The 26,010-nt window shown below is 42.1% G+C and overlaps 1 protein-coding gene across 2 annotated transcripts in view; it reads left to right on the forward strand.

The window, feature by feature from the left end:
- Positions 1-26,010, forward strand: part of agap3 (ArfGAP with GTPase domain, ankyrin repeat and PH domain 3) — a 117,629-nt gene that overhangs the window by 57,164 nt on the left and 34,455 nt on the right. For both annotated transcript variants that reach the window (XM_034613195.1, XM_034613194.1), the window contains exons 4-11: positions 1,412-1,497; positions 4,517-4,658; positions 5,640-5,774; positions 9,089-9,216; positions 9,853-10,008; positions 15,068-15,151; positions 19,976-20,080; positions 21,879-22,050. In XM_034613195.1, the coding sequence (XP_034469086.1) occupies positions 1,412-1,497; positions 4,517-4,658; positions 5,640-5,774; positions 9,089-9,216; positions 9,853-10,008; positions 15,068-15,151; positions 19,976-20,080; positions 21,879-22,050 (1,008 nt within the window). The remainder of the gene's footprint in view (positions 1-1,411; positions 1,498-4,516; positions 4,659-5,639; positions 5,775-9,088; positions 9,217-9,852; positions 10,009-15,067; positions 15,152-19,975; positions 20,081-21,878; positions 22,051-26,010) is intronic.

Raw genomic sequence — 26,010 nt, forward strand, 5'->3', positions numbered from 1 at the left:
CGGCAAGGAATATGCATTTGTATCTGAAAGGGAATGAAGAGGTTGCATAACACTCAGTTTGCCGCCAAGTGTCAGCTCCTCACTACTACCCTGTAGACATGGTGTGACATGAGGCACACCAGTTCAGAGGATTTCAGATTTTATCTCCCATTGATTCCCTCCCTCTCTTTTTAATCCCAGCGTTTAATTTATTCCAATATTCGTATTATTTCATAAGTGTAATGACTTGTGTCGATAAAATCTAGCACCTCACTCAGTGAAGTGATGGATGCAGCGTACATGCAGCCTGATGGTGTTTGTAAAGTGAGAGCTGGGTCTTTCCAGGACTGAACTCCCTCGCTCAGCAGCTGTGCATTAGACATGCTAAACGGGGATTTCTCGTCCGTATAATTGGCTCCAGAGAGACCTGGCTTCCTGTCGGCATCTGATCATCACGGCAACACTTTGAGGGAAATCAAGAAGCTGCAGTTTAACTCACTTCACCAAACTTTTTCTTAGACGTGTCGAGCTGTGCTTTGATGAAAATTGGGTTATTTTATGATTGAAAATATAATATGTTACAATTCTCCTTTAAATTACTAGACACATATGTTGACAAGTGTCCTTAAATTCTCCTTAATGTTTCCAACAATAGTCAAACTATGAGAAATCCCTGAACGTATTCAAGGGAACGGGATGCGTCATCTTTGTCGCCTTTTAATTGTTGTCATATCTACGCTACCTGTGGCTTGACTCGTCTCTGCTACAACTTACAGGGAAACCGATGAATGAGGAAGGAAAACACTCTGCTAGCCAGTTAGCTATTATCTCCCTCCATTGTTTGAAGTGGTCACTAGTAATGAATGACTGTGTAACGCAGGGTCAGGGGGGCACTGGCCCTAGCTGAAATCTGATTGGCCCCTTTCCTGTCAGTACTCGTTCAAATAGTCACTTTTATACGAACACAATGTGCTTGAACAAGGAACAATTTGTCAAAGTGCAGCTCGAAGCTATAATGCTAACCGTGAACAAGGAATGACTTAAATGTGCACCTTACTGAAACAGGAATCGTTTATGGATGTTGAACATATACTTTGTGGCCCCTTTATGGCCCCTGAGTAAGAAATATCCTCGATCCGCCACTAACGTAAATAACACTTATGTATCTCTGAGTCTCATCAGGTAGATTTTCAACTGCAATGGGGGTGAAGACCAACTAGGTCTCTTGTTGTTTTGATTGAGAGACCCCTAGTGGTCACAGTAACATATAGTACATTTACTGAGCATAAAATGTGTCTGCAGTCATTTTCTACACTGGTGATGAGTTATTATACCTCTGGAAAAACAGCATTTGTTTTGCTAGTACTGGGCCATACACAACGTGGAATTTTAATTGACTCTTGAAATAAATATCTCTTCTCTTCTTCATCAGGTGGACGGTTCAAGAAGGAAATCGTGGTGGACGGACAGAGCTACCTTCTTCTGATCAGAGATGAAGGAGGCCCTCCAGAGCTGCAGGTACGACTTGTTCCTTTTCTCTGAGGTTCCAGAGATGAGTCTGCAAACTGTGATGCAGATGGGAACTGTTCAGAGACAGAGCGTCACTTCACTGCAGGACTGTCTGGAGCAGTGTGACGCTGCTCTGTGGTCCTTCTTCCTAAAGCACTTAAAGGGCAGCAACAGATCAATGAGCAATCTGAGCCAAAATCTTTTTTTGTGTTTGTGTGCGTGCGTGATCAAAGGGACAGTGCAGCAGATATTGGTCCCTTTACTTTGTGAAATATGAAGAGTTTTAGAGTGGGATGTTATTGATAATGTGATCAGAAGGTTTATGCTTCTTCAAATGTGATAAATGGAGGAATTTCTTCCCACTAATCCAGTCCTGATAAATGACGGAGCAGCTGTCAGATACACTCAGTTATTCTTGAACCATGTTTTTTCCAGACAGTATTGGGTCTTACCTCCCACATACTGATGATCCAGGGCTTAAATCAACTTAACATTGGGTGCCCATGCTTTCTGAATATAGACTGAGAAAGATTAATTCTGTCTTTCACTCATGCACGATTGCACAGTATCTGCATCATCCTGTTTCGACATTGATATAAACAACTTATGTGCGGTGAAGTAACTAATAAATAATGCTAAACAATAAAAGTAATGGAGTAGAAATGTGGTATTATCTTCTGAAATGTGGTGAAGTACAGTAGAATAGAACGTAGCATAAAATGGAAATACTCAAGTGAAATACCATTTAAAGCTGCTAAAATACATTTTTATTAAAAGCAATGTAAACAACTACTGCGTCAAATGTGATCTGACAAGTCACACAGACGTATCACTCAGTTCCACAGTTCCTCTCAGTGTTATAGCATTTTTTTGTCAATAAATTTACAGGGTTGATTTTCGTAGTATGCATTGAAAGCCGCTGCTGAAATCACTGTACGATACCTGCCCGGCGCCAAATGATAGACATAGTTAGCATCTAGCTGGTGAAAATATCGGTAACGGTAGAGACCAAAATATGTTAAATGAAGTGGGAATAACTTGTACATTTTTACCTGTAGTTTGAAACAGGACCCCCAAAATAAATGCTAGTGTTTCTCTTTATCTACTATACGTGAAAATAAGCGACTGTTGTGAGGTAAATAATATATCATCCACTGAAAAAGTGATCACATGGGATGTAAATTACAACTGATAAAATCGGCCGATATGAGCCTTTCACAGACACATCGGTAACACCGTTTATTTTTAGTCCATGGGAAAACCTTTATTTGACACAATAACAGATGCAGAAAAGAAAAGATGTGCATTTGTTTGCATTTTGGGTAAAGAAAAATATTTTATATTTGGTTATATTCATGTTTTCCTTTTATTTTTTTGTTATTTATAATAATGTTTAATGAATACAATTTCAAGCCTTTTTATTCATAAGGGTTCAATTACGACATCTTAGGAATCATTGCCAATTAAAAAATATATATATATATATTATATAACGCCCCAAAAATCCATATTGCTTAAGCTCTTGAGTATATATTTCTTGTTCCTTCTGCTAAGTAGCCCAAAAACTATTAAACATTAATACAGGTTCAGGCACCAGACTTAAGTTAATTAATGTAGTTATTTCCCACCACTGGAAAACAACTGTCTTGGGAGTCTTTTAACTTTTCCCTGTCTTTTTATTAGCAAAGCCTAATGTTCAACACTTAATTTACTTTGCTAACAAGCAAAAACGTGGTACGTGTGGCAGAGCCTGACTATTAGGGCTTATTGAATTTTCTATTTGATTTTGGAGTTTCATTTCTTAACTATGAGCTATTTGTCACCGCTGTTTAAAGCTGCACCTACAGTCCATAGATTAGATAAGAATCTAATAAGCCACGCGCCCCAGAGAGAACACAAGCCGACCTGCTGCAGGCTTCATTCATAAGATTCAGTGTCTCCTGTCACATGTGATCTGGGTGTGAATTCATCATTCGGTGACTACGAGCAGCCGCAGCCACAGGTACCAGAGCTCACATTTACACTTGCATCATCTCGCCCTGTGAGATCGGGGAATAGAAGTGAGTTCAGCTCGGTTGTCGGCTGACTGTATAATTAGTGGCATAATTAAAGGCCTCTGTTATGTTCCCACTCGCAGGGAGGCTGAGCTGAGTTGTGGCTCGGAGGCTTGAAGAAGTGGGGGAATACAAGGGGGATAGTTATCATTTGATTGTCACCGTTAGGGCTACTCTGGGTTCTGCTCCGGCTGAGAATGGATGGTGATTAGGATTGATTTCCTCCGCCCGGGGGGGGGGGGGGACCTCTCGCCGCAATTTGATCGTAAAGTATGTGGAGATTATGAATGTATGCGACTGTGCAGATAGAATGATTCCAAGATTATGATAGCAGAGGGGATACATAAAACAGAAAAGGCTTCAGTGGCAGGGTTTCATCCTTCAGTGTCAGTCCACCTGGTGATGGTGCCCAGCCCGTGGGTTATAGCTGCTGCTGCACTGCCCCCTTCTGTCTGTATGTGTGAACTTCCATTACAAGATAAGACACATGAAAAACAACTCAGCTCTGATGTCTTTATATTGATGTACATGTTTGATGAAAGCATTGAGCCCATCGTGCTTGAAAAATCAATAAATAACCCAAAACACAGTATATAGACTCCCACACAATCCTTAAATTTTTTTATTTAAAATGATTGAAATTACATTTGTCATAAAAAAAAATCTAAATTCTATGAATGTTAACATGTTTTTCATTTCAACATCTTAATTCTCCTGTTTCACTTATAACTTAATTTTCTGGATATTGATACTTGAAGTTTCAGTTTCTATATTAAAATAGTTTAAGCTGTTTGTCGGAACACGATGGCTCCAAACTAGTAATAAGTTCTATTACTCGTACGGACAGGAAACCACATTTCTGAGCGGCGCGGTAGCTCTAAAACAAACCGTTAATTTGTGTGAATGTTCTTTAGCTGTAATGAGGTTTTATTTTTCACAGTGCTTCAACGTCACCTCCTCTGCTTTGTCCTCAGTTTGCTGCCTGGGTGGATGCGGTGGTTTTCGTCTTTAGCCTGGAGGATGAGATCAGCTTCCAGACGGTCTACAATTACTTTCTGCGCCTCTCCAGCTACAGGAACACAGCTGAGGTCCCCATGGTCCTCGTTGGAACACAAGGTGTCTGCCCTACATCTGATATACACTTCTGTTTTGTCAAGATATTGCTTCCTCTGAAATTGAGCAATACTTTCTTTGCACAGGAAGTAGTCGATGTTCTTACACCGTCTTTACACAATGATTACGGGATCCTATAAGGGGGTGAAACGGTTTGCCAGTTTCACAGTAAACCATCGTAACATTCCCGGTGGTTAATAGTTCCGATCCAGTTTTTATCACCATTAAAATCATGGTTTATTATCGTGGTAATATGGTTGATGCTGTGCAGCATCAACAAAGTCTCCATGACACAATCAGCCTGCTTTGCTGACAACTGAACATTGGAAAACACTGGTTTAATTTGCTGTCATCATCATCATCATTATATTCTGAAAATTACTTACAAATTAGCTGATTTCATCATATCATAATTACGCTTCTTCGAGCTCAAGACGTCTTCATTTAAAGATTATGTTGCACGTTTGATATTTTGTGGTGGCTACATTATTTTCTTTTATTGATAATAGATACATGGGTTAAATATCTAACTTTTTGAAATTACTTTAGTTAGTGTATCAGTACTTTTAAAAACATTTTCAGCATATTTTTTATAATACAACGATAAGACTGATAACTTAACTATAATCGGGATATCACGTTTTCACAAGATTTAATTTCTATTCCTTTAATTTCTTTCTGGTCATGAAATGCCATTCAAGACTAACAATGAATTGATCCTGCTGACATGTGTTCTAGCCTGATTGTCAGTATCTTATTTCAGTAAATCTCTGTAGTACAAACACTGTTAAAAATACATCAATGCGACGTCGCGTCAAATGTGTCTGAAAATAATCCAAACAATAATTGGGCTCCAAGGGAGCCACAGGTGCAGAAAGTCGATCTAACACTTTGCTGACACTAACAAAAATATAGAATCTCTGCAGCCATATCCATCATATTAAAGGTTTGAGTAATATTTCTCTTCTTATCCTGTTCTCTCAGATGCAATCAGTGCCGCCAACCCCAGAGTGATCGATGACTCGCGGGCCAGGAAGTTGTCAAATGACCTGAAGCGCTGCACGTACTACGAGACCTGCTCCACCTACGGCCTGAATGTGGAGAGAGTCTTCCAGGACGGTGAGAGGGGGCGTCTGATGGGGTCGACATGTGGTAGATGGGAAACGACAAGGTGGAGGCTTTTAGTAGAGCACGTACCTCCGCCCTGACCAACCAGTCTCCTTAAGTTCAATCGAGCTGCATGATGTTCCGTAATATTTACAGACAAAAACAATTTATCAAAGAGGTTGTTGACAGATTATCTGTAATGATTCTTATTTGGTTACAGTCAGAGTTTTCAGTTTATTTCCTTATTTCCAGGCCAGGTCACTCATTGCAAAGGCAGTTGAACCAAAGGCTGTGTTTATTAACTGATCACTATCATACAACATTTAAATCAATCTTATTTCTGAAAGATTGAAAGATTGTAGGTAGATTTCTTGACAAAGCCACAACTAGGATACAGGATTTGTTCACCTCCTCAAGAAATGTGGTCAAGTCTAGATAGGTGAGTTAAAAACTATCAGCCAATCAATCACTTATCCCCTCCGACAAAATATTACATCAATATAATGTTAAATCAACATTTTTGTTCTAATCTTCTGCGTCAGTCTGTTGAACATGAGTAGAGCAGGTATTAAAATTCACAGCTGGTGATTTGTTTCCCTTCATGTTTGTCTAACTGTGAAGTATTGTGAGTTTTGTGAGTCACATGCATGCATTTCTTTGACTCACATGAAGGTTTATTCACATACATTAATTCCCTGTATGCTGCCCGCTCAGCAGCTGTGATTGGCAGCGTTCTTTTATGAACAGTTGAGGAAACATTAAAAGGCTCACTTCAATTAATTCTGCCGCTGCTTTTTTCAATTAAATTCAATACAATCGTCAAACACTACAACAAGTAATTATGGAAGCTAAACCCATGATGGAGGTTTGCATACAAATGGGCCGCTCCAAGCGAGAGACTGGTTAATATGCAGTTGCGTATAAATGGTGAAATACACTTTTAATGTCTCTTAAAAGAATCTGAAAACTTTCTTCGTTTTTTCCCCCCGAATCCATAATTGAAGTCATGAAAGTGTCATTTTGAAACTTGGCTGCTTTAACTGTGGCACATTATCCCCTGAAGGCTGCGGCTCCTGTGAGAGCCCGTCATCCCGCCACAAAACATCTGAATATGCAACACAATGTTCACTTTGCATGTCATTGACTGTCGATGCAGAGGCATGTTGTCTTCCCCGCCCTCACTGTCTTAATTGCTTCCTGAAGCCCATTTTGAAATGATTAGAAGAGATGGAGTGTCGGCTGTCTGCTGGTAGAAGTCGCTCGGCATTGTGCGTTAGTTTTTTCCGTATTTTTTTCCGCCGCGCCGCAGCAGGCAGCCGGGCATCATGGTCCCAGCTGTCGGCACAACTTCAAATCATCTCTCTTTCCCCTCAGTGCTAATTCACGTCACGCGCCCGCGAGCATCGCCTCCCTCCCTCGCCACTCCACCCAGTCCCTCACTGGAGTGTGCCATGAATTAAATGACGGATTGTACCATCTGCAAATCAGCAAATCAGGTTGTTCGGATGGTGACAATAGTCTCATTTGGTTAACATCACGCCGCAGAGCTGAGTGAAAGACAAAAAAAAAAATGGTGTGATTACTCTTCTTGGAAATAGAGGTACCTTTTTTTCCTCCCCCCGGAGATGTGAATAAGCCATTTAGCAGTGAGCTGCTCGCTACCTGACTGGAAAACAAATGGCCCGAGGTGGTTTCGGATAATGTGCTCATATGCTTCTGCATCTGACTGGAATTAGCTTTGCTTACTTTGCTGTGCTTTATTGGATTAATATGGTTCATGATAGCGTTCTGTTTGGGGAAAATGGAAAATTGTTTTCTTTTGGATTTCAGCCCAGTGTGGACATGACTGACATTTCCAAACACTGTGTAAAATCTACACACACACACACAGTAGTTTACCCACAGGTACAGCTGCTGTTTACAACATCCTGTGTGTGTGTGTTTAGAAAACTAAGCAGGGTGAAAATCCATAATATCATAAGGTCACAAGGAGGAAAATGTCATCGCTGAAATTCAGCATGTAAGCTAAAAACCAGGCAGATGTCTCCATAGACAAAATGTACTGATTATCAATATGTTTCTCTTATCAAATAAGATTAGGCAGATTGGTCCTTTGATGATGGCACCTGTAAGAGATTAAATGCTTTTAATAGAAGAGCACGATCGATATGGATGTTTGGGAGTAAAACATTTCCGATACCAATATATCAGCTGACATCATTATCAAATGTTTATGAGAAAGAAATTTAATTGATTCTTTATTAGAAATAACTCAAATACACAAATACAACCAAATACTGTATAGAGTCCTTAGTTCCATCCATTATGTATATCACTTATTCTTTTTAGGGTTATGGGCCAACAACCATTCATGCTCACATTCATGCATATGGTCAATTTAGAGTCTCCAATTAGCCTGACCCCCGTCTGTCTCTGGTCTGTGGGAGGAAGCTGAAGTACCTGCACCCACGCAAGCTCGGGGAGAACACGCAAACTCAGTGGAGGCATGTGAGGCGACAGTGCTAATCACTGTGCTGATTCATATGTAGAAGTTGGATATATATATATATTGGCACATATTTGCAAACTAACTCTAAAACTTATATATCTGTGAAAGACCCAGAGTGGATGTTTTACATTGGGGGCTCTGAGCTCTTAAAAAATGCAGCATTTCAAACAGAATGTGTCCTATTTTATATTTTAAACAGTCTCTGCTGAACATCCACTTTTTGCTCCCCCCCCTCACCATGTATTTCATGTTTTTCCCATGAAAACAAAACAAGTCAGAGGTCAACCTAGAAAACAGCGTTTTGGAAACAAGTGTCACACACACATACGAGGAGATACACTGTCTGCACAAACTGAAGCCAGAGCAGCTTTGGTGATACTTGGCACAGACTCTCTGAATCTACTGGAGGGATGAGCACGAGTCTTCTAATTATTCCCTCATTTGGTATTTTGATGATGCTGGTGGAGAGTGTGTTGTTGTTTGGAAATCACCCACAGGTACACTCATAAAACCTTTCAGTGACCCCTTTAAATATGCAAGCATCTGCTCTCATTTTGTTATTCAGATTTGTCCTCGTCAGGTTTTTCACCCTCCTGAGTGTGTGTGTGTGTGTGTGCATAATCATAACCAGTGGCCGTGTAGGTTTATACACTCCTATAGTCTGACCTTTAAATAACAGAGGCTGCCTGAAGTCAGTCAGTATGTGTTCCTTGCTATAATCTATTGTTTCATTGGTTTGTCATGATAAAAAAAGTATTATTATTTGATCAAATGAGAAATTGAAAGCATCATGTGTCTTTGCCTCTCTCTCCTCCAGTTGCCCAGAAGGTTGTGGCCATGAGGAAAAAGCAGCAGCTGTCTATTGGTCCATGCAAATCTCTCCCTAACTCTCCCAGCCACTCATCAGTCCCTGCTGCATCCATCCCCTCTGTTCACATTAACCAGGTGAGATGAAAATGTTCATAGACAGCACTGTGCTTTAATGTTGTTTTAATCCAAATAAGCGCACACTCGGTTAATGTAGATGTTTTTATCCCAAGTGTGTCCATTAAAGGTTCAGTGTGTAGAATTTAGTGACATCTAGTGGTGAAGTTTCATGTTGCAGCTGAATACCCCTCACCTCACCCTCCACTTCCAAACATGAAAGAGAACCTGTGGTAGCCTTCAGTTGTCATGAAAACTCAAAAGGTGGTTAGTTTGTCCAGTCTGGGCTACTGTAAAAAAAAACATGATGGCCTCTGTAGAGGGGACCCGCTCCCGATGTAAATATAAAGTATTTAAAATATAAAATGACCTATTCTAGGGTAAAGTAAACAAAAATTCATACAATTTAGGTGAAACACACTCCTGAAAACATCACTAGGATTATTTTATATTCAATTTCTGCCGATAGATCCTTTCAACTAAATCTTACACACTGGACCTTTTAATGATTTTGTCCACATTAAATATGTCCCTAACTAACCTGCTTGTTTGTTTTTATTCACTCTCCATTTCTGATTTTCAATCTCTCTCTCCCTCCCTCCCTCTTTCTCTCCCTCTGCTCTCTGTCGGTTCCTCTTAATCTCCCTCTCTCCCCAGGCGGCCAATGGTGGGGGTGCGTTCAGCGACTACTCCTCCTCTGTTCCCTCCACCCCCAGCATAAGTCAGCGGGAGATGCGCATTGAGACCATAGCTGCCTCCAACACGCCCACGCCCATCCGCAAGCAGTCGAAGCGCCGCTCCAACATTTTCACAGTAAGTATGCGACAGCTGATGCAAAGCAACACCCACTCTCACTACTAGGAGGCATGTTGCCAGGCACACTTTGTCCACCAGAGGGAGACAGGTAGCTCGAAATGCACCCAAGCCACCACTCCTGCCTCCGTCGGAGGAAATGGAAACGTCTCGTCCACACAGCACAATGGGCAAAGGAGAAAGAAAAAAAGACTACATAGAAATTATATTTGCTCCCCAAAATGTTCCAAATAAAAAATATCAAAGAAAGCACTGTGGAAAAAAAACATCAACTCTTCTCATGTCCTTTTTCTTTTCTAATTGGATGTAGAAAGTGCACATGGATTAAGTTTCTCATCTCAGCCATAGCAAACTGGGCCCTCTGCGCCGTCTAAACCCCCCAACCCCCTCTTATTTATACTAGACCCTTACTTTGCTGTTACTTCCCTTATGGGGAGCAACAGACTGCAAACTTCGTCTCTGCTGACCAAGCTAAAGTCAACAATTCACAGCCAGCCTATATGGCCCGTTTACATGCTGCTAATAATGCATGCCAGCACCTTCTGACATAGAATCGCCCACTCACCATCTCGCTGAGTCTAGATAACTCCCCCGATCCTCACCCCACTCACGTCTATTCTGGCCCAACTGCGAGATTCACTACCACACCAGTGCCCCGCCCCCTCCCATGTCTGCCTGCTCTACACCCCATGTCCAGTCGTATTCTCCCTCTGCTCTAACCAAAAGCACATGTGCGCACTAACCACTCTAATTTCCTTAGCTGTCCCAAGCTTGTCTTTTACTCGTAGCCTCTGCCCTCTTCTTCTTCTACCCAGTGTGCATCCCTCTCTCCTCCTCCGTCCTCCTCTCTCCTACACCAGCCTCCTTCTCTGCTGCTAAAACTTTTCCTTGAATCTCACGCAGCCGGACCTCCGCCTCTTCAAGCTCAGGGAGGTCTGTAGAAATCCTACCGCAATATGGCCTTGTTAATCCTCAAATCTATTAATTAATCGTGTGAAGAGCTTGTTTGAAAAAACTTCCGAATGCATTTTCAAACCCCAAGTGACTGGATGACCGACTCTTGATTTACAAAAGTTAATTTGTCCCCATTTTTATCGTATTTTTTTAGTTTTTCTTCAGAACTTTTTTTGCTCTATGAAACGGAGATCAGGCTACATGAGATTCCTTCTTTCCTAACTCCTCAAATAGACCCCCTTCCATCCTCTAAAACACACCTGTCTCCTTCACCTGTCTCCTCCTCACCTATATCCTGTTGCAATCTGACCCTGTCTCCCATCTTCCTGCCTCCTTCTCTCCGCCATCTCTTTCAAACTAACTCCCTCTCTCACCTCCCAATCCATTCCCCTCCCTCCTCTATGTCTCCCACCGCCTTCACCCCCGTCACCCCAGCTGCTGTGGGAGCCGCATGCTCTGTGGCCTCTGAGCAGTACAGGCTGTGTGCTAGTTCCCCTTGTTGTCTCCCTTCCCCCTGCTAGGTAGTGACTAACCATGTCCACCAGCGAAATGAGCCTCTCCCCATCCGCATCATGGAGATGCCGAAGCACGCCACCTACCCGGTGTGGGTGCCAGAGTGGCAGGCCGAGCGGGAGTTTCAGCTCATGACCTTCTGAGGAGCGGCGAGCCGAGGGTGGGAGGAGGAGGAGGAGGAGGAGGAGGGAGGGTGAGGGAGGAGAGGAGGAGGAAGCTGAGGAAGGAGGCGGGGGAGGAAAAGTGAACAGGGCGATGTCGACATTTCTCCAGTGACACTTGAAGAGTGCGGTGGGCTGAGGAGAGAGGAAGACTCACAATGCCGACCCTTTTTTTTTGCCGTTTTACCAAACAACAGAAAGAGAAAAGATTTCAGCAAAACAAGATTGTCGAGGATTTCCCTGTCATAGTTTTGTCCATTCTGAAAAAAAAATCCAACCTCTGTGTTACAAAATAAAGGTCCCGCGAGTCACCGATAAGACCGCTGGCTGCCGTCCATTTTTTCTAGCCACACTCTTGTAAGTACATCACTCTCTGTTGATTTTTGGAGAGGAGATCTGAATGAAAGAAAATATGCCTTAATGTCATCAGTAGATGAGCTTTGTCGGACCAGTAACAGACTCACACAAGTCATTACATCCAAGAAACTTTGTTGAAGGAGAAAATTGCTACAAGTCGTCCAAATGTATTCAGATATAAAGTAAAATTTCACGGCGCTGGCATTGGGACTCTTGAAGTTATAAAATCCTTTGCAACGTGCAGTTTATTTGGTTAAACACTGTCTGCTTCTGGTTTTCGGCCTGAATTTAATCTGACGACAAAAGCTTCAGATGTAGTTTAACAGAAAAGCCCGTTGAAAATGTCCGAATCATTTTTGAAGGTAAAATAGTTTGGCTGTTTTTTATTTTTATTTTATTTAAGTATTAAAACTCGAAGCTTTACTAAAGAAGATCTTCTCACTCTTGTCTTTTCACCGGCCTCACAAATCAATCTCACCCCAGCCAGTCATTTCAAGCCAGTTTTATACCATGTCTGTCCTCGGCCACTAGGTGTCAGCACAGTACGCATTATTCTTTCCTAGTGCTTCCATGGTCAAAAACTCTTAAATCTGTTTTGTAAACTTGTCTGTGGTCTCCTGACGTCTTCAGGCTGTCCGTCCCTTTTTGTGTTGAAAAGCACACTGTCGAGGAATTTAGAGAAAATACTCCAACGTTTTTTATACTTAAGTCCATCCCACTCATTCATTAATATTCAATTATTAATGTCCGCCATTCCGTGTTTTCCCCATTCCATATTTTCGAGTTCCTTTACTTGTTAGTGGATCTCAAAAATGAAAGCAAAAAAACAAACAAAAAAATAACCATTTGACACTGTTTTTCAATATTTGCAGATTTGTGCTACTGTTTCCAACCTTTCTTCAACAAAAAGGGCTTTCCAACTCCTTCCGAATTAGAAGAGCATGATGGTTTAAAAACAAAAGAGTCCCCCTGCTTTGCCAATCCTGATAGAGAGGAGGTTATTGATTGAGGACTTAGAGCTCGTCGCTGCTTTACCCTCGCTGCTGTCTCGCACTTAGGGTAATGCATAGAGCTCGCACTATATGGAATCCATAGGCTTAAGTCGGGTCCATGCGGGAGTGTTTGAGCGCACTCAACGTAGACTGTCGAAGTATCACCACGCGAGACAGACTGTAGGGACTCTTCTGGAAACGCCCCGTCCACCCCTTGCCCCCCGTCCACCCTTTGCCCCCCGTCCACCCTTTGCCCCACCCAACCCCCCCGACTGTCATTCAGACATCCCATAAGAAAAAAATAACCCACACTGTACACTCAAGTCACTCTTGGAACTGTTATCCAGCCAAAAGGACACAACCGTTCCTAACATGACATCACACTGCCTTTTGCCATAAATGAGGACTCAAGGACTAGAGGTGCCAAGTTTTTATTTTTATTTTTTATTCTTCCTTCTAGATTTTCCGACATTACTTTGGTCTGTTTTTCTTTGTTGTGTTTTTTGAGTCATTCTTACTTTCCAGAGAGTATTGAAGTATTGAATGGAAAAAGAAAAAATGTGGTATAAATGTGTTTATCATAGAGGTATTTTAGATTAGAGTAACTTGGGGTTATTTTATGAAGGCCTTCATAAAAACATAGTGTGTCAGGGTGTGTCAGAGATATTATATTGAAAAGTTGCCAACAAATGAAACCTGGGTTGCACCGACTTGTATGAATGTAGTTAACCGTTAACCTTTGTTTTCCTATTTTATTTATTTATTTATTTATTTATTTATTTTGCACATTCTCTTCTTTTCCTTTCCTCTGTTTATTTGGGTTTGATTTAGGTTTGGTACAGAGATTATGAACTCTTGCATAATCGCTTTTTTCTATCATGAACGGATTGACAAAACTATAGACTGCTGTATATCTTGTATTGTATTTTATTTACAATGGTACTCTATAAAAAGTACATACATATAAGGAATATATGAAATAATGCCTTTATTGTCCATCCTATATTTTGTGGGAACTGCAATGTTTGGGTCAATCTGTTGAATATTTTGAAGTGAATTTGTGACTTGCTTTGTATGGTGTCTGTATAGAAGCTAAACAAGTCATCATTAAAAAAAATAAAATGTTGGAAAAAAAATGTCAACACCAGAGTTGGTTTACTTGAACTCAGACTCTACCTCTTCTCCATTGGTGACTGGACATTTCTCATGATCTGAGTGAGACCATCCACCCTCATGTCTGTCCCTGCCTGTACCTCATCTCCTTATTTGTGTCGGGTGGGAAGGTTAACCTGGTTTATATCCATGCACTTTGAATTTATTGACTGTCTAACCACTTTGTTTTTCCTGCAAAGAAACTTAACCTGTTTGTTTTTTTGCATTTTTGTGAAGTTCCAATGGTTTTTGTATTTGCAAATGAACTTAATGTCCCAGCAGGTTTTGCAGGTCAGAGGAAGCTACGTGCAGCCAAGTCGTCTGCTTCAAAATAACCATTTTTCCCTTCTCTCCCTTTAACCTGTTGTGACTTGTAACTAATGCACTGTGCTACAAAAGCTCTTAATCAGTGCATCTGTACTGAGCTTGCTCTGGGTGTAGCAGCAGTTGATCTGCAGGGGTCCACTTAGGGCCCCGCTCTGGGTCTCAAACAGAGCTGGACGGATCCCCTTCCTACAAAGGGTTTCAGGGCTGAGTCATGACTCAATGTGTGGTCGTCCTTGGTCTCCTCTGTGTTGAGATGTGTCTAGTGTGGTCTTGGTTTGGTCTCTTTTTTAAGTTCCTCTGTTTTGAACTTGCACGTCGATGTTACTGCTGTTTGTTCCGCTGGTCTGCTTGTCTGTTCATTTCGAGCTTCTTTTTGAGACTTTTTATTTTGCAAAACGTCGGGTTTCTCCACAAATACTGCAAACGCTCCAAAAGAAAACACAACCAACCTCTCCCCACCTCACTCCTCTGACCCCCAGTCGCTCTCTCTCCCTCACACACATGCACACCCCAACACTCCCCTCACTCCCCCCAAACTCCCACTCTGCCTCGTCGTGGGTGTGTCGCTTCAGTTGCTGACTTGACTTTCTTGTTTTCTTGCAGTCACGGAAAGCCAGTGAACAGGCAAAGAGCGTTGACAGTAAAACAGACAGCATAGGCAGTGGAAGGGCCATACCGATCAAACAGGTGAGCACATCTTTGTTTTCTCACAGTTCCCCCTCTTTTCCCTCGGTAAGTAAAATCCCTCATTGTATCACTCTATGTTGTTATTTGTCTTCCCCTGATATTCGCTGCTGTAAAGATTGAATCTGTGTAAAGGCCAAAGAATGAATTAGTGTCGCTGGAACGCTGGATTTAGGTATGTGTCACTGTGACCACTAGATGGCGCTATAACACAACATAACAAAGTACTTGGATGCCAGTACAAGCAGAGAGAAGGAGGCCGGAGCTGTTAACCAACATTATATCGTTATTAGCAAAGACATTTACCTGTTTGTGTAAATTACTCAGCTCAATATAATAATATTTAGGTTTAATCTTTTAAAGGCAAATGCATTCATTCAATTGCAGGTAAATTTATTTGTGTAATTGAATAAACACTGATAATTAAAAAACAATTAACATGTTTCTCAAATGATTATCACTGATAAAAGAAGCTTATTTTAATCAAGTTTATACACACTGATATATTGAATAAACTTACACCAACATATAAACCACATTAGAATCAGTTATTGTCTAGTTTTATTTCTTTTATTTAAACTCATCAGTTTGATGATTCCAGTTCTCTGATAAATTTCTTTAATAATCTTGAATCTTAAATCCTGGATTGTGCTGTTTAATATAAAAGCATTTGGAGTAAGCTGGAATATTATTATTATTGCTCATAATTGTGTGTGGGTAGTGTTCCCTCATAAAGGTTCATTCATGCTCATCCATACAATCAACGTAGATAACCATTCATTTGATGAAAATTTCATCAGATATCTCAGGAGACGTAATTTTCTTCGGTCTGACAATTTTCTTCTAGGTGATTTCATATTCTGTTATTTAGTATTATATAATCAGTCAAGAATTTTTTTTTCTTTCATTGTGATTTCCTTTATTCTCTTCATTATTATTGTTTTATTTCTCTTTTTATATATTCTTGCACAGTAGCAGTAAGGATCGTTCCTAAATGTCCCGGCTGTAACCAAAGGGAGTAATTGACGCATTGATTAGTAATCACTCGTGATTACATGAGGGCTTTCCAACACGGGTCAGCATCCTCACATTATCCTCTTTACCTGCAAATGACACAAGATGACACGTCGAGCCAGACCTTCTCGTTGCGTTGGGTAGAAAATTGCCGAGGCTTTGGTCCAACTGGAATAATGTCAGGGTGACACTTCCAAGCCCCCTCGCTCAATCAGAGAGTAACGCTGAGGGGAAACCACAGTTTAACAGATAGTGTATCTATCAGTCGATCCGTCTGAGAGACGCTCATGTAACAGATAAAACATTTCATGATATGGATTTTTTATTGTGTTGCAGCTCTTTTATATACAGATTAACCCTTATTAAGATGACACAAGTTTAATTTTCCATTTTATTAATGCACAATATGAAATATAGGGTTTCCATGGGATCTTAAAAATTCTAAAATTCAATCAAAATTCTCAGGCCTTAGTATTTAAAACTTAATTTTATTAAAAACCGAAGTGGAACTGATAACTGATACAAACACCCTGATCAGAGTTTATCTCAGTGCAATCGTATCGGCCGTGGGAAAGACAATTCACACCCGTACTATGTGAGATAATGTGGCGTTTCCAGGGTAATTCTCTACTACGCTACTTCACTTCATCTTCAATTATGTAAGTAATTGCGTGACACTGATATTCCTTCTCATCACATTGGACGTACTTGACATTGGTCTTAAATTTCATTCATTATGGTCTTTAAAAGTCTTTCATTTAACTTGGTGAAACCTGCAGAAACCCTCGATACAGAACTTTTGAAAAGTGGCCTGTCACAAAACAACATGACATTTCTATTTGATCTCAGTGTGCGCTCTTGGTTTTTTTTAAATGTAGATTAGTGTAATTCCCTGCAGAACCCGGCTAATCTGCAGGTTGATTTACAGATTTAAAAAGAAATCCCCCTCTGAGCCGTCTTTACTGTAAACGCTGCCGCTCTTATCTCGCACAGTATATAGAGTCCAGGGCCAATTTCCCTCAGTATCAGGGAAACTTTTGACCAGATAACCAATCGCCACCTTTATCTACGGAGATTTTTTTTGGAGGGCTGGTGGGGGGGGGGGTCTGGTTACAGGTTGGGAGGAGGGATGGACTGGAGGGGGGGCAGTGGTGTGACTGTAGCTGATCTCCAGCCCAGTCAAATGCACAATCAAGGGGATCAAAGTGTCAATGTGGGCTTAATTACCACACACACACACACCCCCCCTTTACCCCCGCCTCACCCCATCAGGCCAAATTACACACAGAATGACCCCCCCCCCCCCTCCCATCCTTCACTCTCTCCCTCTGCTCCCCCTCCCCACCGCCCATCTATAAAAATAGTGAGTGAGGATAACAATGCACTCACTGCTGAGGAGCTGCTGGCGGCTCCAGTAGTGAGTGCATTCCCGCCCCATCACCGGACCCCTCCCACACACACACACACACACACACACACACACACACACACACACACACACACACACACACACACACACTCACTCCCCGCTCCTCTGTTACAAAGGGCCGGCCTATCACTCAGCCACAGTGGCAGGATGCAGCTTTCTCCCAGTCGTCTGACAAAAGGAAGGAAGAGACACTATCTCCTCCGTGTAGATATGACAATTGTGTGGAGAAGGAGAGCGCGTCTGTCCATCGGCCTGTTTCCTTATGTCGCACAGACTGGACACACTCATCTCCTTTTGTGTGTGTGTGTGTGTGGGTGTAGTCGTGTGCTTTCCCTCAACAGTGACACACACACACACACAATGTCAAATGATCTCGTAAAAATCCACAGTACCCGATCCAACGTGACGAACAACAGAACAATTATGATTAATGATTTCAAATCATTTGTCGAGTTCCAGTTAAAATGTGTTACTGTTCATAATAAAGCAGGAGAATTAGTGTGCACGTGTACAAATATTTGTCTCAGTGTCTTCATCGATCCACTTCACAACTCGGCTGATAATAAATATCTGAAACTCCGCACTGATTGCATGTATAGATTTATGTATGCTTCAGTAAGAGCCCGAGATGAGCAACGTATATGCTTGTAAAACATGCATTATAAAGTTGCCAGAGGCTCCGCAACCGGATCATTTACTCTGTATGATTAGAGCCATTTAAAAAGTGTTTACTGTTCCATTATTGACTGAATTGAGAGGAGTCTGGGCAGTCAGCAACTTATTGATTGAAGGACACAATGTTTCTTCCTGGAAAATCCCCAAGAACTATCAATAGTTAACCAAGGCTTTCTCGTATATTAATAACTAGAATGTCACTTATAGAGCTCATACCTTCGCCAAGGCCCAACAGTCCACTTAAATGCAATTAAGCTGCACCAAAATGCACACACTTATAAATATCAGTCCCCTAAACATGTCTGATTTTCTTCATCAAGATCCATGAATTATTCTCTGGGAAATCAGTGAAAATGTAAAACGAAAATGAAATATGTTGCAATGTTAAAGTGAAGGAAAATTCCTGATCCAGAGCCGCACTGACATTTAATGAGTGCTTCCCTGACACTTAATGAGTCCTTCCCATCCATTTTATTGGATTGCAATTTCCAACAAGTTGTATTAATAATTGTTCGATACTTAAAAATAAAAATATAAGACAAAATGTATTGAGCAACATACAGTTGGATGTTGTGTGGGTTTTTTTGTTAGTCAGTTTTGATTTGTAGGAACTACTTTCTCAAAGTAACATTTCAAAATATAATTTTTTACAACATGACTTTTATAAAAAATTTAAAGTAAAGTTTTGGGACATATTTAAAGTTCGCTGGCAGGTATGTTAATAATAAGAAATAAGGAAGAAGCCCAAACTCTGAAGTCCCACCCACCCAAAAACAAGAATCAGGGTTGGGATTAGGATGATTGTCGGCAAACAGCCTGGTGCCCAGGTCACAGAGGGTCAACTCTTCCTGATGTGTTAATAAGGATTAAAGCCTACAGGATGGGCCTGGCTAGCAAAACACAACCCCTCTAACCCCCCACCACCCCAGCACACACACACACACACACACACACACACACACACACACACACACACACACACACACAGACCCTGGCTGTAAAAGCACAAACATTGCCTCGGCTTAATCCCCTAATTAAGCGTGCCCCTCCTCACTGTTTAACCCCGGAGAGCCTCCTGGCCCCTTTACAGTCCGCAGCATTTGGCCACCTCCAGCCGAGGAACTGCATTGTTTACCGCTGGATTTACTCTGCAGATAAGAACAACCATCTGAGGGCCTGAAGGGCCTCAGAAGATAAAGTAGAATAGAATAGGACCCGAGTGGAGGGTCTTTGAAGAGGGGGAGATCACACTCCCTAATTCCAGGATTGAGAGGTCTTCCAGAGTTCAGCATGTTATGTGTATGAATGCAGGGAGGAGGTCTGGCAAATTGGATTGTCTCTCTTTTGTGAATGGCCCCTGAGCCCGAGGAACTGAGCCAGTTCTGTGGGATCAAATGGTCACAGCAGAAAAACTAACATATCATTAAAGCTGTCACCCAAACAAATGACACAAGAAGGAAGAATGAAGAATAAAGGGGATTTAATTACATTGTTTTATTATTAGTTTATTTTTTGCTTCATAATTGTCACTTGTTTGCTCCATGTCTTTCCAAAACCAAACTGCTCCATGTCACCACCGTAACGAATGTGTAGTAGTAATGATAATAATATTGTTATTTTTTGGTATTTAACGTCTATAATGGCTCATATCCTCCACCCTGCTGCTCCGAGGAGAGCTGCTCCTCACCGTGATGTCTTCTCTCTTACAGGGAATCCTTCTGAAGCGAAGTGGCAAATCCCTCAACAAGGAGTGGAAAAAGAAATATGTCACACTGTGTGATAATGGCGTCCTCACTTACCACCCCAGTTTACACGTGAGTCTCAAACCCCCCCGCCCCTCCTACCATGACTTCCCATTTCTTTTTCCAATCGGCTTTATGTGTTTGTCACACCACTGTTTGTACATGAGCGTGCGGGTGGAGGTTTTAATGTGGGGCCTCCTCAACCGCTGAGCACGATCCTGTTGAAGCGATTACATTTGCCGCCGCTGCTCTGGTGAACCTGATCTCAACCATGTAGCCTCACGGTGGCTACGGAGAGTCATCGCTGTATATAACGGCTACGTCAGCTAACCTGGTGGCTTCAAGCTCAGTGTTAAGAAACCGGGTGTCCTAGTGGTCATCGCTGGGCCCCCCTGTGGTGCCCATCCCCAGTGCTGGCTAATGGAGACATGGCTGCTGCGTGCCCGCTGCGCCCGGACTCCACGCTGGCTTGTATTTATAATGGCGCTCACTGCATGGCAGCAGAGCCTGACCAGCCTCCCACATCCATCTTTGTCAGAGTCCCGCTGGGCCACTAATACCTCTTAAACACTCGGCTGGCTGGCAGCAGACAGCTCAGGAGCCCGCCGCCACCGCCGCCGCGCTCAGAGACGCCCGGCGTTCTCAAAAATCACTTTGATTCCTCCCCGTCACTCTCCGGTATATTTGATATGTTTAGATCGTTTGCTCGGGTATGAAAGATGTTTGCAGCGTCTAGTGTCTAATGAGAAAACCTCCAACTTTGAACACAAGTCCAACAGTTGAACCCTGTGTGTGTTTGTGTGCGTGCGTGCGTGTGTGTGTGGCCTCGTGGCACTGACAGTGTGTTAGTGGTTTAATTTACAAGCAGTTATTAGTCGAGCAGCGCTGTGCTACAGTGATGTATGTAATTGACTGAACGGGCTATCTCTCGATCATTACAGCTATTACAGGTCACCGGGACAATCTATGAATCTATGAATCTGTTGACTTACGGAGGGAGGTGAAATCAGGCAGACAGTTACATTAGCACGGTAACAGCTCCAGCTCATTTGGAGCAGCGGAGCAGAGAAGGAGTAAGGAAGGGAGAGATGGAGGGAAGGAGAGAGGGAGGACGAGAAGAGGGAGGGAGGCAGGCAGACTGAGAGTGGAAGAGGGGAACCTTTAATTTCGCAGTCAGCCAAGCCATCCACACAATCACCTTCTGTTAATTCTATCTGCTACATCAATTAAATTGTTTGTAGAAACTAATTGAATGTGGCTTAATCACACATCTTAATAGCTTTGCACGCTTCGATCTGGCTGTTAATTCCAGCAATAAAATGAAATGAGAGCGCTCACTGGGTAATTAGCGAGGAGGCTTGGGAAAGAAATGAGTGCTTTATGATACGGTAATAAAGCAGAGGAGCCAGTGGGGGGACGGCAAAGGCCGAGCTCGCCGCTATCTGGGTCTTTTTCTGCTGAGCCCAATGATTTTCACCTTGGCTTCCCACATTTGGGCGGCAGTCGCTTTTAAACCACATCAAATGGGCAAATTGAAAGAGAATGAGACTGTTTGCATACATTAAGCCCAGCATCTCGCTGTTTGGAGCGTCGGCGTGGGCACAGGTGACGTGTAATGGCTTTACGATAATCTCCCCACTATCACACACCCTTAGCGGAGGGTCGAAGATGGGTTGTGACTAATGGGGATGGAAATTGAATCGTCTTTTAATTTGTTTTTCCCTCCATAATTCCTGGATTCTTGTTGGTCCGCTGTGTATAATCACTCCCCTGAGTTGAAGGAAACATTTCAAATTATTTGGACTCTACTTGTGTCGAGTGCGGACCACTTACTGTTGTCGTGCTCTGCTTGTGTCTTTACTTGATCCAGGACTACATGCAGAACGTGCATGGGAAAGAGATTGACCTGCTGAGGACCACGGTCAAGGTTCCCGGGAAGCGACCGCCCAGGGCGGTGGCCACCGTCGCCCCGACGGCGAGTCCCAAAACCAACGGGCTGACCAAGGATCGCAGCGCCTTGCAGCTGGGCATCGGAAGCACAGGTACATGTCCCTGCCTCATCACAAGGCTGAAGGCCTCTGGTTCTGTTGCACTTTTTTAATTACCAAGACATTATTTTATGTTTTTACAAGAGCCGAAACATTTAATTGATCAATGGATGATTTAACTAAGAACTTAAGATACATATTTAAAGATATATTTTTTCCAAGTTTTAGGATTTCCTGCTTTTCTGTTTTATATCACAGTAAATCTTTGTTTTTTAAACGTTTGATCACCAGAACAAGGAATTTAAAATCATGTGCTTCAGGAAGTGGGGACAGTCATTTTTCATGATTTTCATAATAAAACAATTAATCGCTCAATTAAGAAAGTAATCAGCAGATCAAATAATCATTAAAACAGTGGTTTGTGTCTTGGAATTGGTACAACATTTCAGCTTTAAGTCAATTTTTGAAGTTGTCGTGCTGAAGTTTATATCAAAAGCACACGTGGAAGGTACAGAGAGGTCTCATAGGAAAATCAGTCACAGGTACAATATGTAATGGTTACTCAATGAGCCTTTTATTACTGTGCTAATCTTCTATGTAGTCAGTTTGCGATTATTCATAAAAATGGCTCCCAACAGGTTAATTATCTTCTGTCTGTATGTTTCATTCATGCAAATCAGCTGTTTCATACCACACACAATGATGACTTAATGAGCATCTATGAGAAATCTATTAATTCTCTAAATTACCAAAGAGGGGATTAACATTGTGTTTAAACAACGCGTCCATGTAAAGGAAAATATCACAGAAAAGAATCACAGAGGTTGGTTTTCTTGCACTCTTTGACACTGACCTAGTTATTTGTCATCATCTGTGGTGGAGGGGTCACGGCATCAGAAACACTTTGGTCCTGACCATCGTGCCAGAGTTTCTCCACCGAACAAGTTTAAAAATAACCCTGTGCCACCGGAGGCTGCAGAGAGTGTGGCGGGCGTAAAAAAGAGTGGAAGTCGGTGATTGGATTTGAGGCTTAGAATTAAGAGTAATTAATACTAATTAGCAAAGTGATCCCCAGAGGGAGGCGGGGCCCTTCATCAGCTGTGAAATGGGCACCGTGCTTCCATCGCTCAGGCTGCGTCTAACCGGTTGAGAGCGGGTGCAGCGCCAGAGACGGGTCAGCCGGGACCGCTGGCGCCGTCCAGGCCTGGTTACTGTTAAACCTGGCCAAAGAGCTGCCACCGCTGCACGGGTTAATCACTCACCAGCAGAAAGATGTAGGAGTTTACACAGCGGAGGACACTGGACGGAGGTTGTTTCATCGCACAGACTGTTAACCTTGAGTGTTGGGTTGAGGGGGGGGCATCAGGGCGGACAAAAGCAGCATGAAAAACAGGCCAGATAAGGTTCTTCGGGGAAACCGCGCCAACTGGTTTGTTTTCTCCTTTAGTTATTTTTTTTTTCTTCTCAACAATGTTATTTTCTCCTCATGTTCATTTCCTGGACGAGACTCCTCGATGACAAATTCAAGATTCTCCGTTTCCATCCATTTGCGCATCAGGGAACAATGTGAGGGAGATTTGCCTTAATCTCCACTTAGGAAAAGAAAGGTTACAAATCACATCAGGTCTCTCTCCGGGTGGAGGACCCTTTTCTGATTATGCGATCGGGATTTTGATTTCATTAGACATGCAATTGATGAAGGGAACAAAGGGGTAATTTTTTATTCACGGCATCCAAATCACAAGCCTTGTCTTTGCCTTTGGTAATTCATTCATTCCTTAGATCTAAAGACCTTTATAATCACTGGGAGAAGAGGGATAGCGACGGAGAGAAGGATGGGCGGAGTGGAGTGGGGGGTGCGATGGGAAGATGAAGAGGAGAGGTTGAGAAGGCGGAGAGTAAATGAGAGAACGCATGCGCCCAGGAGTTTGCCAAGCGGCCAGGTTTAATTCCTTCGCCGGGCGCGGAGCGGAACCGTTTTAAATATGATCCTCCCTGTTAACACGCATCCTGCCGTGTCACCGGCGACAGATACATTGTATCAGAGTATTAATGGGCCCAGTCACTTTTAATCAATCCTGTGGGGGAGAGGGAGGCGTGTGGAAGAAGAGGTGGAGGTTTTAGGAAAGTGTTTAGCCCAGTCCGTTCTCACTCTGCGCCACAGTTTGTCTCCTGTACTCATCCAACGCGTACTGACCATGCAGCAGCCTCATGGAACATCTGCCTCCAGCACTGGTGCAGTGTGTGTGTGTGTGTGTGTGTGGTATGAATGAAGGGTTCCCATTATTTTCTTTTGTTAAACACACTCTGGATGTAGTAGTTTTAGTAGTAGACTTCATATCAAATATCCTTACCACCTATCTTGTGTTCATTTGCACTGGAACTTTTATTTATATTCATATCAAATCAAAAGTGGATCTTGTTTTATAAGAGATTAGAACAGAAACATGTGAATTGTGGAATTGTAAATGTTTTAGTCTGGTCTGTTTTTTTTAAACTACATTTTCAAAGCTCCGTTCTCCGGCTTCTATTGGGTCTTGTTTGCACGTCGCTTAGGACAAAGGCCTTTGCCAATTAAGTAAATGTAACATGAGCAAGAACATTAATTTGTATTTCCACTACCACCACTTATAGTGGAAGGAGCTGGAAGCTTCTAGTTTTCTGATTGCTTGCCTACTAGTTTTTTTATGCCCTCCTTATGCCACAGGCACAGAGCGGCTGACTCCGAGCCCACTTCTACTCGAGGTTTCTACTGTTGGAAAGAAGTTTTTGCTCATGGGGGAATGTTTGGTGTCTTTAAATACGAGTATAGAGTATAGACTGGACCTGCTCTCAATGAAAAGTGCCCTGTGATAACTTATTATAACGAATAGGATCTACTTAATTTAATCACGACTCAAATGTTGCATCTGACTGAAGCTGGTGCTTTCAGCTCTTGGTACCTGGCTGTTAATTGGTTGTTGTGACAACAAATATCCTTAAGATAAGCCTCAAGCTATTTTTTATTGCTTAATTTAATTAAAAATATGTGTAATAAATATACATATAAAGTGATTTTATAAATGCAGAATTACTCATTGTTCATTGTTCAATTTTGGATAATTTTTTTTCATATTGCTTCATCTTTATGGAAATCACATCCAAAGTTTGTCACAGGGACACAGTGACCTCTGACAATTTAATCTACATTTCTTACTCAGCTCAAACAAATATCAATAAAAATCTGCAGTAAATATTTACATAAGTTAGGAATCAGACTAATGTGGATGATGTAGAGTTACTTTGAGGCACATATTGTGTGAAATGAAAGCATATAAAACCTAGGTATGGATATGAACGTCTGACTGGCAGCCGTGTCAGGGCTGGAGGGCTGCAACTGGGCGGTGGTCGGGGCGATGGCGGTGGATTACACACAGATGATGTGCTGCCCGGCCCACATTAGCATGAATGCTTCATTATCCCACTACTTGTACATAATGGCAACAACTCCACGGAGGGGTCAGGCCTCGTCACGGCTCATCAGCTCACTGACGGCCCGGCCTAAAGAGAAATGAGAAGCAAGGCAGCGCTGCTCCCCGCTAATCCATCGCCTCTACTTAACACCCCAGCCCTGGATAGCCTGCAGCTCACACACACACTATATGGCTTCTGTTATCTCTATATACACGACATGATGATACAGTCAGGGAGAAGTTCTCATTATCTGGGTTCACACTTTGTACATTTTCGTTATTTCTGACGAGAAACGTGCAGAGGTTCATGTAGTAACATCTTTAATAATTTTGTATCTTCCTCATCTTTATTGATTACGATTTTTATGATCGTATCTACACGCAGTAGTGCGAAGAAGTACACACATTCATTATTTAAGTAAAAATAGTAATACCACAATGTGAAAGTAATCAATTAAAAGTGATTAACACCTTTACACCTCCAATGTAATTAAGTAGTATTATCAGCAAGATGTGATAAAGCACTCATTATAGCCTGCTTCCTCATTGTCTTATTATTAAA

The sequence above is a fragment of the Hippoglossus hippoglossus genome, chromosome 17 (assembly GCF_009819705.1).
Source record: "Hippoglossus hippoglossus isolate fHipHip1 chromosome 17, fHipHip1.pri, whole genome shotgun sequence".
NCBI lineage: Eukaryota > Metazoa > Chordata > Actinopteri > Pleuronectiformes > Pleuronectidae > Hippoglossus > Hippoglossus hippoglossus.